We start from the raw sequence: 13541 nt of genomic DNA, 5'->3' as shown, positions 1-13541 counted from the left end.
AGTGGCCACTCAGGGCGGTCAGTGGTCATTGGGGGTGGTCAGTGGTTATCCAGTGGTCAGTGGCCATCCCAGTGGTCAGTGGTCATTGGGGCGGTCAGTGGTCACTCAGGGCAGTCAGTGGCCATCCCAGTGGTCAGTGGTCATTGGGGGTGGTCAGTGGTCATTAGGGGTGGTCAGTGGCCATCCCAGTGGTCAGTGGCCATCCCAGTGGTCAGTGGTCATCCCACCCCCCCCAATCACACCCAAACCACACCACAAAGTGACCAAAGCCCCTCCGGCCACTCCGGCCAGGGGTCATTTATTGGTGGTCACTCGTCCGAGCCGGCCGGGCTGCCCAGGAAGAGGCCGGAGTGGCCAAAGGCCGGAGCGGGGCCTTCGTCCTCCTCATCCTCGTCCTCCTCATCCTCATGGTCATCGTGGTCATCCTCGTGGTCATCCTCGTGGTCATCCTCGTCCTCCTCGTCCTCCTCCGGCCGCCCCGAGCGGTCAGCGCCGCCCTCAGGCCTGTGGTCATCTCCCGGCCGGAGCCCGCTTGACCACTGGTCATTCTTGGAGCCGACTGACCACTGGTCATTCTTGGATTCTGCTGACCACTGGTCATCCTTGGAGCTGGGTGACCACTGCTCGATCTTCACCTCCGCTGACCACTGGTCACTCTTGGAGCTGGGTGACCACTGCTCCTGTTTGACCTCCGCTGACCACTGGTCACTCTTGGGCCCCGCTGACCATTGGTCACTCTTCGCCTCCGCTGACCACTGGTCATTCTTGGATTCTGCTGACCACTGGTCATTCTTGGAGCTGGGTGACCACTGCTCGATCTTCACCCCCGCTGACCACTGGTCACTCTTGGAGTCTGGTGACCACTGCTCCTGCTTGACCTCCACTGACCATTGGTCATCCTTGGGCCCTGCTGACCACTGGTCACTCTTCGGCCCCGCTGACCACTGGTCATCCTTGGGCCCTGCTGACCACTGGTCACTCTTCGATCCGGGTGACCACTGCTCCTTCTTCACCGCCACTGACCACTGGTCATCCTTGGGCCCTGCTGACCACTGGTCACTCTTGGAGTTTGCTGACCACTGGTCATTTTTGGAGCTTGCTGACCATTGGTCACTCTTGGAGTTTGCTGACCACTGCTCATTCTTCGAGCTTGCTGACCACTGGTCACTCTTCGATCCCGCTGACCACTGGTCATTTTTCGGGTTTGCTGACCATTGGTCACTCTTCTCCCCAACTGACCACTGGTCACTCTTCTCCCCCGCTGACCACTGCTCCTCCCTGGCCCCGCCCCTTCCTCCCCGGCCCCGCCCCCCGGCCGGCCGCGCCCTCTTTGGCCGCTTGACCTCTGCTGTGGCCGTGGCCGGAGGCGCCGAGTGACCACTGCGGTGTCCGAGCAGGCGTCCGAGCAGGAATCGCCGCTGACCCCTGGCCAGTGTCCACTTGGCCTCCAGCCGGGCCAGTTCGTCGCACAGGGCCGCGTTCTCCAGCACCAGCGCCCGGGCCGCCCGCCGCAAACGCCGCCAGCGCTGCCGGACGCGCTCGGCCGGACGTGGCCGGAGGGGCTGGGGCATCGTCCGGCCACAGAGTGGACACTGGTCCAAAAAAAAAAAAGGGGAAAATCGGTGAAAAAACGGTGAAAATCGGCCGATTTTGGGACTCACCGCGGGCGGAACGCAGCGGGCCGCACCGGAAGGGAGCGCGGGGGGAAGGGAATAGAAGCGGCACCAAGCGGAAGCGGGCGGTAAAAGCGCAGCCGGCCGGAGGGGGAAAAGTCACAAAAAACGCGAATTTAAACCCAAAACTGCCTCTAAATCCGGTTTGACGTCACCATTCCGTCACGGTTGCGCCACGATTTCTGCTTTTTGGGGCTTTTTTTGGGTCCTCTTTCTTCTCCTTCAGCGTTTTGAGCAGCGGCTCCCGTTACGCTTAACGAGCCCTCAGCGTCTCTATGGTACCTTCCGGGCCGCGCCGCCATTTTGGCTTTCCCTTTGTGGCCACTTCCGGTTGGAGCCGCTCTGTCCCGCTCGGAGGACTCCCAACGCTTCTCTTTGATTTTCCCCAAAATCCCGATTTTTTTCCCCCCAAAAATTCCCGATTTTCCGCCAAATTTCCCCCAAAATCCCCAATTTTCTCACCAAAATTCCATAATTTCGTGAAAAATCCCAATTTTTTCATTCCCTACCCCCAATTTCCCCACAAAATTCCCAAATTTTCCCTCAAAATCCCCAAATTTCCCCCTAAAAATTGCCATTTTTTAAAACCCCCCCAAATTCCCGAATTTCACCCCAAAAATTCCCGATTTTTTTTGGCTCCTCCTTTCCGGCTTTGGCCCCGCCCCCTCCCCCACCCAAAGGGGGCGGGGCCTCCCCAAATTCCCGGGAAATCGCCCCAAAACCGGGTGGGGGAGGGGCGGCAGCGGGGCCATGGCGGAGGTAGGGAGGGGGGAGGGGAAATTGGGGAATTTTGGGGGAATTTTTGGGGATTTTGGGGAATTTTGGGAGATTCGGGAAAAGTTCGGAGCCACTTCCGCGTGGGGGAGGGGAAACTGGGGCGGATTGGGGAATTTTGGGGTTCAAAAAGTGAATTTGGGGCGGAATTTGGGATTTTTTGGAGATTTTTTGGGGATTTTTTTGGGACTTTTAAGTGAAATTTTGGGATTTTTTTGGGGGGGGATTTTTGGGGAATTTTTGGGACATTAAAGTGAAACTTTGATGCAATTTTTTGATTTTTTTATTTTATTTTTTGAGGGATTTTTTGGACTCAAAAGTGAACTTTGGCTGGAATTTTTTGGGGGGGATTTTGGGACTTCAAAGCGAATTTTGGGGTGGATTTGGGGATTTTGGGGTCTGAAAATGAATTTTTGGGATCCTGGGGAGAATCTGGGCTTCAGGTTCCGGAATGAATTTTGGGGCAAAATTTGGGATTTTTTGGGGTGGTTTTTTTTGGGATTTTGGCCATTCCTGAGTGGATTTTTTGGGGGTTTTTTGGGATTTTCACCATTCCCAGGTGCATTTTTTGGCGTTTTTTTGGGGTTTTTTTTCGGGATTTTGGCCATTCCTGGGTGGATTTTTTTCGGGGTTTTTTTGGGGTTTTTTTTGGGATTTTGGCCATTCCTGGGTGGATTTTTTTCGCGGTTTTTTTTGGGATTTTGGCCATTCCCAGGTGCATTTTTTGGCGGTTTTTTTTGGGGTTTTTTGGGATTTTCGCCATTCCTGGGTGGATTTTTTCGGGGTTTTTTGGGATTTTGGCCATTCCTGGGTGGATTTTTTCGGGGTTTTTTGGGATTTTCACCATTCCTGGGTGGATTTTTTCGGGGTTTTTTGCCTTTTTGACCATTCCCGGGTGAATTTTGGGATTTTGGCAGGGCCTGGTGATGGTGGTCACCGGGGGCTCGGGGTTCCTGGGCTCCCACCTGGCGCAGGTGCTGCTGGATTCGGAGCCGGAGCTTCGGGAGCTGCGAATCCTCGACCTCGAGCCCGACATCGAACTGGTCCCCGAGAGGCACCGTGAGCCCCCAAAAAACCCCGAATTCGCCCCAAAAATCCGCCCCAAAATGCCAAAAATTCGCCCCAAAAATCCGCCCCAAAATGCCAAAAATTCACCTCAAAAATTCACTCAAAAATTCCTGAATTTAACCCCAAAAATGCCCCAAATTCACCCCAAAAATCCACCCAAAAATCCCCCAAATTCACCCCAAATCACCCCAAAATGCCAAAAATTCAACCCATAAATCCCCCCAAAATCCCCCAAATTCACCCTAAAAATCCACCCCAAAATGCCAAAAATTCAACCCAAAAATTCTCCCCAAAATCCTCGGAATTCAGCCCAAAAATCCCCTCAAAATTTCACGAATTTAACCCCAAAAATTGACCCGAATTTCATCCCAAAATCCTCTGAATTCAGCCCAAAAATTCACCTCAAAATCCACCATCAAATCCCAAAATGCCCAATGTCTAAATATTCTAATTGGGGATTTTTGGGGTGATTTTTATTGCTTCTTTTATATTTTAGGTTAATTTTTTTTTTTTAAATTTTGGGTTAAATTTCCTGAATTTCGGTTCAATTTTATAAATTTCACCCCCTCAGCCTCGCGGGTCCGGCGGTTCCGTGCTGATTTCGGGGCTCTGGGTTCCGTTTTTTGGGTGGATTTTTGTTCATTTTGGGGCGGTTTTTTGGGTAAATTTTTGGTGTTTTTTTTTTTTTTTTGGCTTAAATTTCATAAATTTCGGGTTAAATTTCCTGAATTCCGGTTCAATTTTATCAATTTTATCAATTTTTACCCCTCCAGGCTCCCGTATCCGCCCTTTACGTGGTGACGTCACCGATCTCGGCGCTCCGGGCGCCATTTTTGCCTCGATTTTTCTTCATTTTGGGTCGATTTTTGTTGTTTTTTTTTTTAAATTTCGGGTTCAATTTTATCAATTTTATAAATTTCACCCCCCCAGGCTCGCGGGTGCGGCTGTTGCGCGGTGACGTCACCGATTTCGGCGCTCTTTGTTCCGCGTTCGGCGGCGCCGCCGTTGTTTTCCACAGCGCCGCCCTGGTGGACGTGTGGGGGCGCTGCAGCCCCGAGGCCGTGGCCAGGGTCAATGTGCTGGGTGGGTAAACTGGTTTGGACTGGTTTATACTGGTTTGTACTGGTTTGTACTGGTTTGTACTGGTTTGTACTGTTTTTTGGGATTTTTGGATTTTTGGGATTTTTTTGGGATTTTTTTGGGGTTTTTCAGGGATATTTTTGGGGCGGTTTCAGGATATTTTGGGGGTATTTTTTGGGGATATTCTTGTGGGAATTTTAAGATAATTTCAGGGTATTTTTGGGATAATTTTAAGGGTATTTTTGGGGTAATTTCAGGATATTTTTAGGATAATTTCAGCGTATTTTTAGGATAATTTCAGGATATTTTTAGGGTAATTTCAGGATATTTTGGGGCTATTTTTGGGGATATTTTCTGGATATTTTTGGGGGATATTTTCAGGATATTTTCAGGATAATTTCAGGATATTTTTGGGGTAAATTCAGGATATTTTTGGGGATATTTCAGGATATTTTTGGGGGGATATATTTGAGATAATTTGGGGATATTTTGGGGGTAATTTCAGGATAATTTTGGGATAATTTCAGGGTATCTTGTGCTAATTTTGGTATTTTTGGGGGTATTTTTTGGGTTAATTTGAAGATAATTTCAGGGTATTTTCAGGATATTTTTGGGATAATTTCAGGATATTTTTGGGGTAATTTTGGGGTGATTTTGGGGTTTTTTCAGGCACCAAGAACGTGATCAGGGCCTGCCAGGCCGGAAGGATTTTTGGGGGATTTTTGGGATTTTTGGGGGAATTTTTGGGATTTTTGGGGGGATTTTTTTGGGGTTTTTCAGGGATATTTTCGGGATAATTTCAGGATATTTTCGGGATATTTTTGGGGTAATTTTGGGGTGATTTTGGGGCTTTTTCAGGCACCAAGAACGTGATCAGGGCCTGCCAGGCCTCGGGGGTGCCGGTGCTGATTTTCACCAGCAGCATGGAGGTCGTGGGGCCCAACACCCGCGGGGATCCCTTCGTCAGGTAAAACCCCCAAAAAACACCCCAAAAACAGCCAAAAACGGCAAAAAACACCCCAAAAATGGACTCAGCGCCCCCGAAAACCCCAAAAACCGCCCCAAAAACGCCCAAAAATCAAAATAAACGCCCCAAAAACAGAGTCAGAACCCCCGAAAAGGCAAAAAAAAATCACAAAAAATGGCCCAAAAACTCAAAAATCGCCCCAAAAATGGAATTATTGACCCCAAAATTTCACCCAAAATACCCTGAAAAATATCCCAGAATTTCCCTCTGAAATTCCCAAAAAAATTCCCCAAAAAATTCTCCAAATTTACCCCAAAATGACCCAAAAATGAGCCAAAATTATCCTGAAAATGACCCCAAGTTTTGGCCCTTTTTGGGCAGAATTTCACCAAAATTTTGGGGATTTTTTGGGGGATTTTCTGGGATTTTTGGGAATTTGGGATTCCCCAATTTTTGAGGTCACTTTTGGGGAATTTTTTGGGTTTTTGGAACCCCAAAATGAGGAATTTTAGGGTGGGATTTAGAAGCAATTTTGGCTTTTTTTGGGCAGAATTTCATCGAAATTTTTGGGATTTTTTGGGGATTTTTTGGGGATTTTTGGGAATTTTGGATTCCCCAAATTTTGGGGAATTTTTGGGTTTTTGGGAAACCCAAAATGAGGAATTTTAGGGTGCGATTTTGGGCGTTTTCTGGGCCATTTTTGGGCAGAATTTCACCAAATTTTGGGGTTTTTTTTGGGGATTTTTTTTGGGATTTTTTTAGATTTTTGGAATTTTGGAATGTGCTGATTTTGGGGATTTTGAAACCCCAAAATGAGGAATTTTAGGGTGGGATTTTGGGCGTTTCTGGAGCGATTTTTGGCCCTTTTTGGGCAGAATTTCACCAAAATTTTTGGGATTTTTTGGGGAATTTTCTGGGATTTTTGGGAATTTGGGATTCCCCAATTTTTGGGGAATTTTTTGGTTTTTTTGAAGCCCCAAAATGAGGAATTTTAGGGTGGGATTTTGGGCGTTTCTGGGGCGATTTTGGCCCTTTTTGAGCCGAATTTTTTTGGAATTTCACCGAATTTTTTGGGGGAATTTTCTGGGATTTTTGGGAATTTTGGATTCCCCAATTTTTGGGGAATTTTCTGCATTTTTGAACCCTCAAGAAGCGGAATTTTAGTGCGGAATTTCGGGCGTTTCTTGGGCGATTTTGGCCGTTTTTGGGCAGAATTTCCCCGAATTTTTTGGGAATTTCACCGGGATTTTTTTGGATTTTTTTCTTTTTGGTCTTCCCTGAATTTTGGGGTGAATTTTGGGGTTTTTGGGGCGCAGGGGGGACGAGGAGTCGCCGTACCCGACCCGGCACTCGGAGCCGTACCCGCTGAGCAAGGCCCAGGCCGAGCGGCTGCTGCTGGAGGCCAATGGAAAACCTGTGAGAAAAACGAGATTTTGGGGCAAAAAACGGGAATTTTGGGCAAAAATTGGGATTTTGGGGGAAAAAATTGGGATTTTTGGGGAAAAAATTGGGATTTTTGGGGAAAAATTGGGATTTTGAGGTCAAAAATTGGGGACTTAAGGGTGGGAAAATTGGGATTTTTGGGCAAAAAATTGGGATTTTTGGGGTCTAAAATTTGGGATTTGCTGTAAAAAATGTGAAGATTTGGGTCAAAAATTCAGGATTTTGAGGTCAAAAATTGGGGATTTAAGGGTGGAAAAAATTGGGGAATTGGGATCAGGATTTGGGTTAAAAAATTTGGGATTTTGAGGTCAAAAATTGGGGATTTAAGGGTGGAAAAATTGAGGATTTGGGATGGGGATTTTGGGTTAAAAATTTGGGGATTTTGAGGTCAAAAATTGGGGATTTTGAGGTCAAAAATTCAGGATTTTGGGGTCAAAAATTGGGGATTTTGGGGCAAAAATTGGGGATTTAAGGGTGGAAAAATTGGGGGTTTGGGATCGGGATTTGGGTTAAAAAATTGGGGATTTTGGGTTAAAAAATTGGGATTTTTGGGGCAAAAATTCAGGATTTTGAGGTCAAAAATTGGGGATTTAAGGGTGGGAAAATTGGGGAATTTGGGATGGGGATTTGGGTTAAAAAATTGGGGATTTTGGGTTAAAAAATTGGGATTTTTGGGGTCTAAAATTGGGATTTTTGGGGTCTAAAATTTGAGATTTGCGGTAAAAAATGTGAAGATTTGGGTCAAAAATTCAGGATTTTGAGGTCAAAAATTGGGGATTTAAGGGTGGGAAAAATTGGGATTTTGGGGCAAAAAATTGGGGATTTAAGGGTGGGAAAATTGGGGATTTGGGATCGGGATTTGGGTTAAAAAATTGGAATTTTTGGGGTCTAAAATTGGGATTTGGGATGCAAAGTTTGGGATTTGCGGTAAAAAAGTTGAAGATTTGGGTCAAAAATTCAGGATTTTGAGGTCAAAAATTGGGGATTTAAGGGTGGGAAAATTGGGGAATTGGGATGGGGATTTTGGGTTAAAAAATTGGGGATTTTGGGGTGGAAATCTCTGAATTTTGGGCGGAATTAATCAGATTTCGAGTAGAATTTTGGGGATTTTTCTGGGAATTATGGGAATTGGGGAATTTTAGGATTTCAGAGGGATTTTTATGGAATTTTTGGGTAGAATTAATCAGATTTTGGGTAGAATTTCGGGGATTTTGAGTAGAATTTCGGGGATTTTGAGTAGAATTTCGGGGATTTTTTTGGGAATTTCAGGAATTTGGGGAATTTTAGGATTTCTGAGTGATTTTTATGTGTTTTCGTGCAGATTTCGGGGGGCGGCCGGCTGGTGACGCTGTCCCTGCGCCCCACGGGCATTTTCGGGGAGCGCCACCCCCTCCTGGAGCTCTTTTACCGCCGGGGGCGGGGCCTGGGCGGGCTCCTCCCACGGACACTCCCACAGAACGCCGAGCACGGACGGGTCTACGCAGGTGAGGGAAATGGGGGAAATAAATGGGGAAAAATCCAGGAAAAATGGGGAAAAAATCCGGGAAAAAAAGGGGAAAAAATGGGGAAAAAATGAGGAAAAATACGGAAAAAATCCAGAAAAAAATGGGAAAAAAGAGGGGGAAAATCAGGGAAAAGATGGGGAAAAAAAAAAAAACAGTAAAAATGGGGAAAAAATAGGGAAAAAATCCAGGAAAAAATGGGGGAAAACACGGAAAAAATGGGGAAAAAATTGGGGAAAAACAAGAAAAAAATCCAGGAAAAAATGGGGGGAAAACGCCGAAAATCCAGGAAAAAATGGGGAAAAAACCAGGAAAAAAAGGGGGAAAAATAGGGAAAAAACCCCAGAAAAAATGGGGAAAAAACCCAGAAATAATCGAGAAAAAAATCAGAAAAAATGGGGAAAAAAACCAGAAAAAAAAATGGGAAAAAATAAACCAGAAAAAATGGGGAAAAATAGGGATAAAGCAGGAAAAAAATCCAGGAAAAAAATGGGGGGAAAACCCAGAAAAAATGGGGGAAAAAAAACCAGAAAAAAAAGGGAAAATAAAGCAGAAAAAAATAGGGGGAAAAATGGGGAAAAAATAGGGAAAAAAACCCAGGAAAAAAAGGAGGAAAAATACCCAGAAAAAAAATCGAGAAAAAAATCAGAAAAAATGGGGGAAAACCCAGAAAAATGGGGAAAAAATCCTGGAAAAAATGGGGGGAAAACCCGGAAAAATGGGGAAAAATGGACACCTGGGCGGGCGCCTCCCACGGACGCTGCCCAGAACGCCAAGCACGGACGGGTCTACGCAGGTGAGAAAAATGGGGGAAAATGGGGAAAAAATCCAGGAAAAAGTGGGAGAAAAACCCGGAAAAAATGGGGAAAAAAATCCAGAAAAAAATGGGGAAATAAAGCTGGAAAAATGGGGAAAAAATAGGGAAAAAATGGGGAAAAATGGACACCTGGGCGGGCTCCTCCACGGACGCTGCCCCAGAACGCCGAGCACGGCCGGGTCTACGCAGGTGAGGAAAAATGGGGGAAAATAATGGGGAAAAAATGGGGAAAATGGGGAAAAAATGGGGAAAAAATCCGGAAAAAAATGGGGAAAAAATCCGGGAAAAATGGGGAAAAAATAGGGAAAAATAGGGAAAAAAAACCAGGAAAAAAATGGGGAAAAATAGGGAAAAAATGGGGAAAAATAGGGAAAAAAATCCAGAAAAAAATGGGGAAAATAAAGCTGGAAAAATAGGGAAAATAGGGAAAAATTGGGGAAAAAATAGGGAAAAAATCCAGGAAAAAATAGGGAAAAATAGGGAAAAAATAGGGAAAAAATCCAGGAAAAAATAGGGAAAAAATAGGGAAAAATAGGGAAAAAATCCAGAAAAAAATGGGGAAAAATGGACACCTGGGCGGGCTCCTCCCACGGACGCTGCCCCAGAACGCCGAGCACGGACGGGTCTACGCAGGTGAGGGTGGGAAAATGGGGAAAAAATGGGGAAAATGGGAAAAAATGGGGAAAATAAAGCTGGGAAAATGGGGAAAAAACCCGGAAAAAAATGGGGGAAAAACCGGGGAAAAAAGGGGGAAAAATTAGGGAAAAAAATGGGGAAAAAATAGGGAAAAACCCGGAAAAATGGGGGAAAGAAAAACCAGAAAAAAAATGGAGAAAAAACCCAGAAAAAATGGGGGGAAAACCCCAATTTTCACCCGATTTTCACCCAAATTTCCCCAATTTTCCTCCAATTTCCCCCTCAGGTAACGTGGCGTGGATGCACGTTCTGGCCGCCCTTAACCCCCAAACTCCCCCATAAAACCCCGAATTTTGAGCAAATTTCATCATAAAATCCCAAATTTCACCCAATTTTCACCCAATTTTCACCCAATTTTCGCCTGAATTTCACCCAAATTTCCCCCAATTTTTGCCCAAATTTCACCCAATTTTCACCCAATTTTTGCCCAAATTTCCCCCAATTTTCACCCAAATTTCACCCAAATTTCACCCAATTTTCACCCAAATTTCAGCCAATTTCCCCCCAATTTTCCCCCAATTTTCACCCCATTTTCCCCTCGTTTTTCCCCAAATTTCAACCGATTTTCACCCAAATTTCACCCAATTTTCCCCCAAATTTCACCCAATTTTCACCCGATTTTCACCCAAATTTCACCCGATTTTCACCCGATTTTCACCCAAATTTCACCTGAATTTCACCCAAATTTCACCTGAATTTCACCCAAATTTCACCTGAATTTCACCCAAATTTCACCCAATTTTCACTCAAATTTCACCCGATTTTCACCCGATTTTCACCCAAATTTCACCCAAATTTAATCCGATTTTCACCTGATTTTCCCCCAAATTTCACCCAATTTTCACCCAAATTTCAGCCGATTTTCACTGAAATTTTGCCCAATTTTCACCCAAATTTCATCCAATTTTCACCTGTTTTTTCCCCAAATTTCACCCAATTTTCACCCAAATTTCACCCAATTTTCACCCAATTTTCACCCAATTTTCACCCGAATTTCACCCAATTTTCACACAAATTTCACCTAATTTTCACCCAAATTTCACCCAATTTTCACCCAATTTTCACCCAATTTTCACCTGAATTTCACCCAATTTTCACCCAATTTTCACCCAAATTTCATCAGATTTTCACCCGATTTTCACCCAAATTTCGTCTGATTTTCACCCAAATTTCACCCGATTTTCACCCAAATTTAGTCTAATTTTCGCCCAAATTTCATCCGATTTTCACCCAAATTTCACCCAAATTTCACCTGAATTTCACCCAAATTTCAGCCGATTTTCCCCCAAATTTCACCCAAATTTCCCCCAATTTTCACCTGAATTTCCCCCAATTTTTGCCCAAATTTCCCCCAATTTTCACCCAATTTTCACCAGAATTTCCCCCAATTTAATCCGATTTTCACCCGATTTTCCCCCAAATTTCACCTGATTTTCCCCCATTTTTTCCCCAATTTTCCCCCAATTTTCACCGATTTTCACCCAAATTTCAACCAATTTTCACCTTATTTTCTCTCGATTTTTCACCCAAATTTAATCCGATTTTCACCCAATTTTCGCCCAAATTTCACCCGATTTTTGCCCAAATTTCACCCAATTTTCACCCAAATTTCACCCAATTTTCACCCAAATTTCACCCAATTTTCACCCGATTTTCACCCAAATTTCACCCAAATTTCACCCGAATTTCGCCCGGTTTTCGCCCAAATTTCAGCCGCTTTTCACCAATTTTCACCTAAATGTAATCCGATTTTCACCCAAATGTCACCCAAATTTCATCAGATTTTCACCCAAATTTAATCCGATTTTCCCCCAATTTTCCCCCAAATTTCACCCAATTTTCCCCCAATTTTCCCCCATTTTTTCCCCATTTTTCCCCCCCTCAGGTAACGTGGCGTGGATGCACGTCCTGGCCGCCCGCGCCGCCCGCGCCCGCCCCCTCTCGGTGGGCGGCGAATTTTTCTTCTGCACGGACGCCTCGCCCTGGGCGCCCTACGAGGATTTCACCCTTTGGTTGTTGGAACCCGCCGGCATCCGGGGCGGCCCCCGAATCCCCCAAACCCTCTCGGGGCTCCTGGCGAGGCTCAACGGGGCCCTGACGGCGATTTTGGGGCGTTTCGGGGTGGTTTGGGCGCCGCTGCTGAACCCCTACACGTGGGCCGTGGCCAACGCCCCGTTCAGCGTCCGCACGGCCAAGGCCCGGCGGGAGCTCGGCTACCGACCGCTCTTCTCGTGGCAGGAGGCGCGGGACAGGACGGGCCGCTGGCTCAGGGCGCTGGCCGGGGCCTGAAATGGGGAGAAAACGCGAAAAAACGGTGAAAAAATGGCGAAAAACGGGGGAGAAACGGGGGAGAAAGGGTTAAAAATGGCGGCTTGGGGGGTGAGGGTGAGCGTGGGCATGAAGGGGTTAAAAGTGGTGGAAAATTGGGAAAGAAATGGGAAAAAATGGTGAAAAAATAGGAGAAAAATGGTGAAAAAAATGGGAAAAATGGTGGAAAGAAAGGTGAAAATTTGGAGAAAAATGGTGAAAAAAATGGAGAAAAGTGGGAAAAAATGGTGAAAAAAATTGGAGAAAAATGGGAAAAATGGTGGAAAAAATTGAGCAAAAAATGGAGGAAAAATGGAGCAAAAATTGGGGAAAAATGGAGAAAAAATGGAACAAAAAAGGGGAGAAAATGGTGAAAAAATGGGAGAAAAACGGGAAAAAATCGGGAAAAAATGGAGGAAAAATGGGTGAAAAAATGGGGGTGAAAATGTGAAAAAATGGTAAAAAACGGGGGAGAAACGGGGGAGAAAGGGTTAAAAATGGCGGCTTGGGGGTGAGGGTGAGCGTGGGCATGAAGGGGTTAAAAGTGGAAGAAAAAAATTGGGAAAAATAATGAAAAAATGGTGGAAAATTGAGAAAAATTGGAGAAAAATGGTGGGAAAAAAAGGTGAAAATTTGGAGAAAAATGGTGGAAAAAATTGAGCAAAAATTGGGAAAAAATGGGGAAAAAATTGGGGAAAAATTTGGAAAAAATTGAGGAAAAATTGGGGAAAAATGGAGGAAAAATGGAGAAAAAATTGGAGGAAAAATGGAGAAAAAATGGAGCAAAAATTGGGGAAAAATGGAGCAAAAAATGGAGCAAAAATGGAGAAAAAATGGTGAAAAAATGGGAAAAAATCGGGAAAAAATCCAGGAAAAATGGGGACAAAAACTGGGGGTGAAAGGAGGGGAAATGGGGGTGCCCGGAGCGGATTTTGGGGCGTTTCGGGGTGGTTTGGGCGCCGCTGCTGAACCCCTACACGTGGGCCGTGGCCAACGCCCCGTTCAGCGTCCGCACGGCCAAGGCCCGGCGGGAACTCGGCTACCGACCGCTCTTCTCGTGGCAGGAGGCGCGGGACAGGACGGGCCGCTGGCTCAGGGCGCTGGCCGGGGCATGAAATGGGGGGAAAACGGGAAAAAACGGTGAAAAAACGGGAAAAAACGGCGAAAAAACGGTGAAAAAACGGTGAAAAAATGGCGAAAAACGGGGGAGAAAT

At 45.6% G+C, this 13541-nt stretch overlaps 1 protein-coding gene across 1 annotated transcript; it reads left to right on the top strand.

Moving 5' to 3' along the window:
* The first annotated feature begins 2342 nt into the window (after nt 1–2342).
* On the top strand, nt 2343–12459 carry HSD3B7 (hydroxy-delta-5-steroid dehydrogenase, 3 beta- and steroid delta-isomerase 7). Its single transcript, XM_064737452.1, has 7 exons — nt 2343–2432; nt 3365–3506; nt 4446–4598; nt 5454–5562; nt 6879–6978; nt 8327–8489; nt 11906–12459. Exons 1-7 carry the CDS (start codon nt 2424–2426, stop codon nt 12307–12309), a joined length of 1080 nt encoding a protein of 359 aa, XP_064593522.1. The 5' UTR covers nt 2343–2423; the 3' UTR covers nt 12310–12459.
* Nucleotides 12460–13541: the final 1082 nt, after the last annotated feature.

The sequence above is a fragment of the Zonotrichia leucophrys genome, unplaced genomic scaffold (assembly GCF_028769735.1).
Source record: "Zonotrichia leucophrys gambelii isolate GWCS_2022_RI unplaced genomic scaffold, RI_Zleu_2.0 Scaffold_58_302659, whole genome shotgun sequence".
In the NCBI taxonomy this organism is placed as follows: Eukaryota; Metazoa; Chordata; class Aves; order Passeriformes; family Passerellidae; genus Zonotrichia; species Zonotrichia leucophrys.
Note: the sequence above shows the minus strand (reverse complement) of the source record. Positions and strands in the feature narration are given on the sequence as shown.

Bases quoted from the DNA above. Each gene is read 5' to 3' on its own strand.
- HSD3B7 (XM_064737452.1), top strand. The intron at 4,599-5,453 runs GTGGGTAAACTG...GGGCTTTTTCAG, and splicing joins GGCCAGGGTCAATGTGCTGG to GCACCAAGAACGTGATCAGG. The intron at 5,563-6,878 runs GTAAAACCCCCA...TTTGGGGCGCAG, and splicing joins CGCGGGGATCCCTTCGTCAG to GGGGGACGAGGAGTCGCCGT.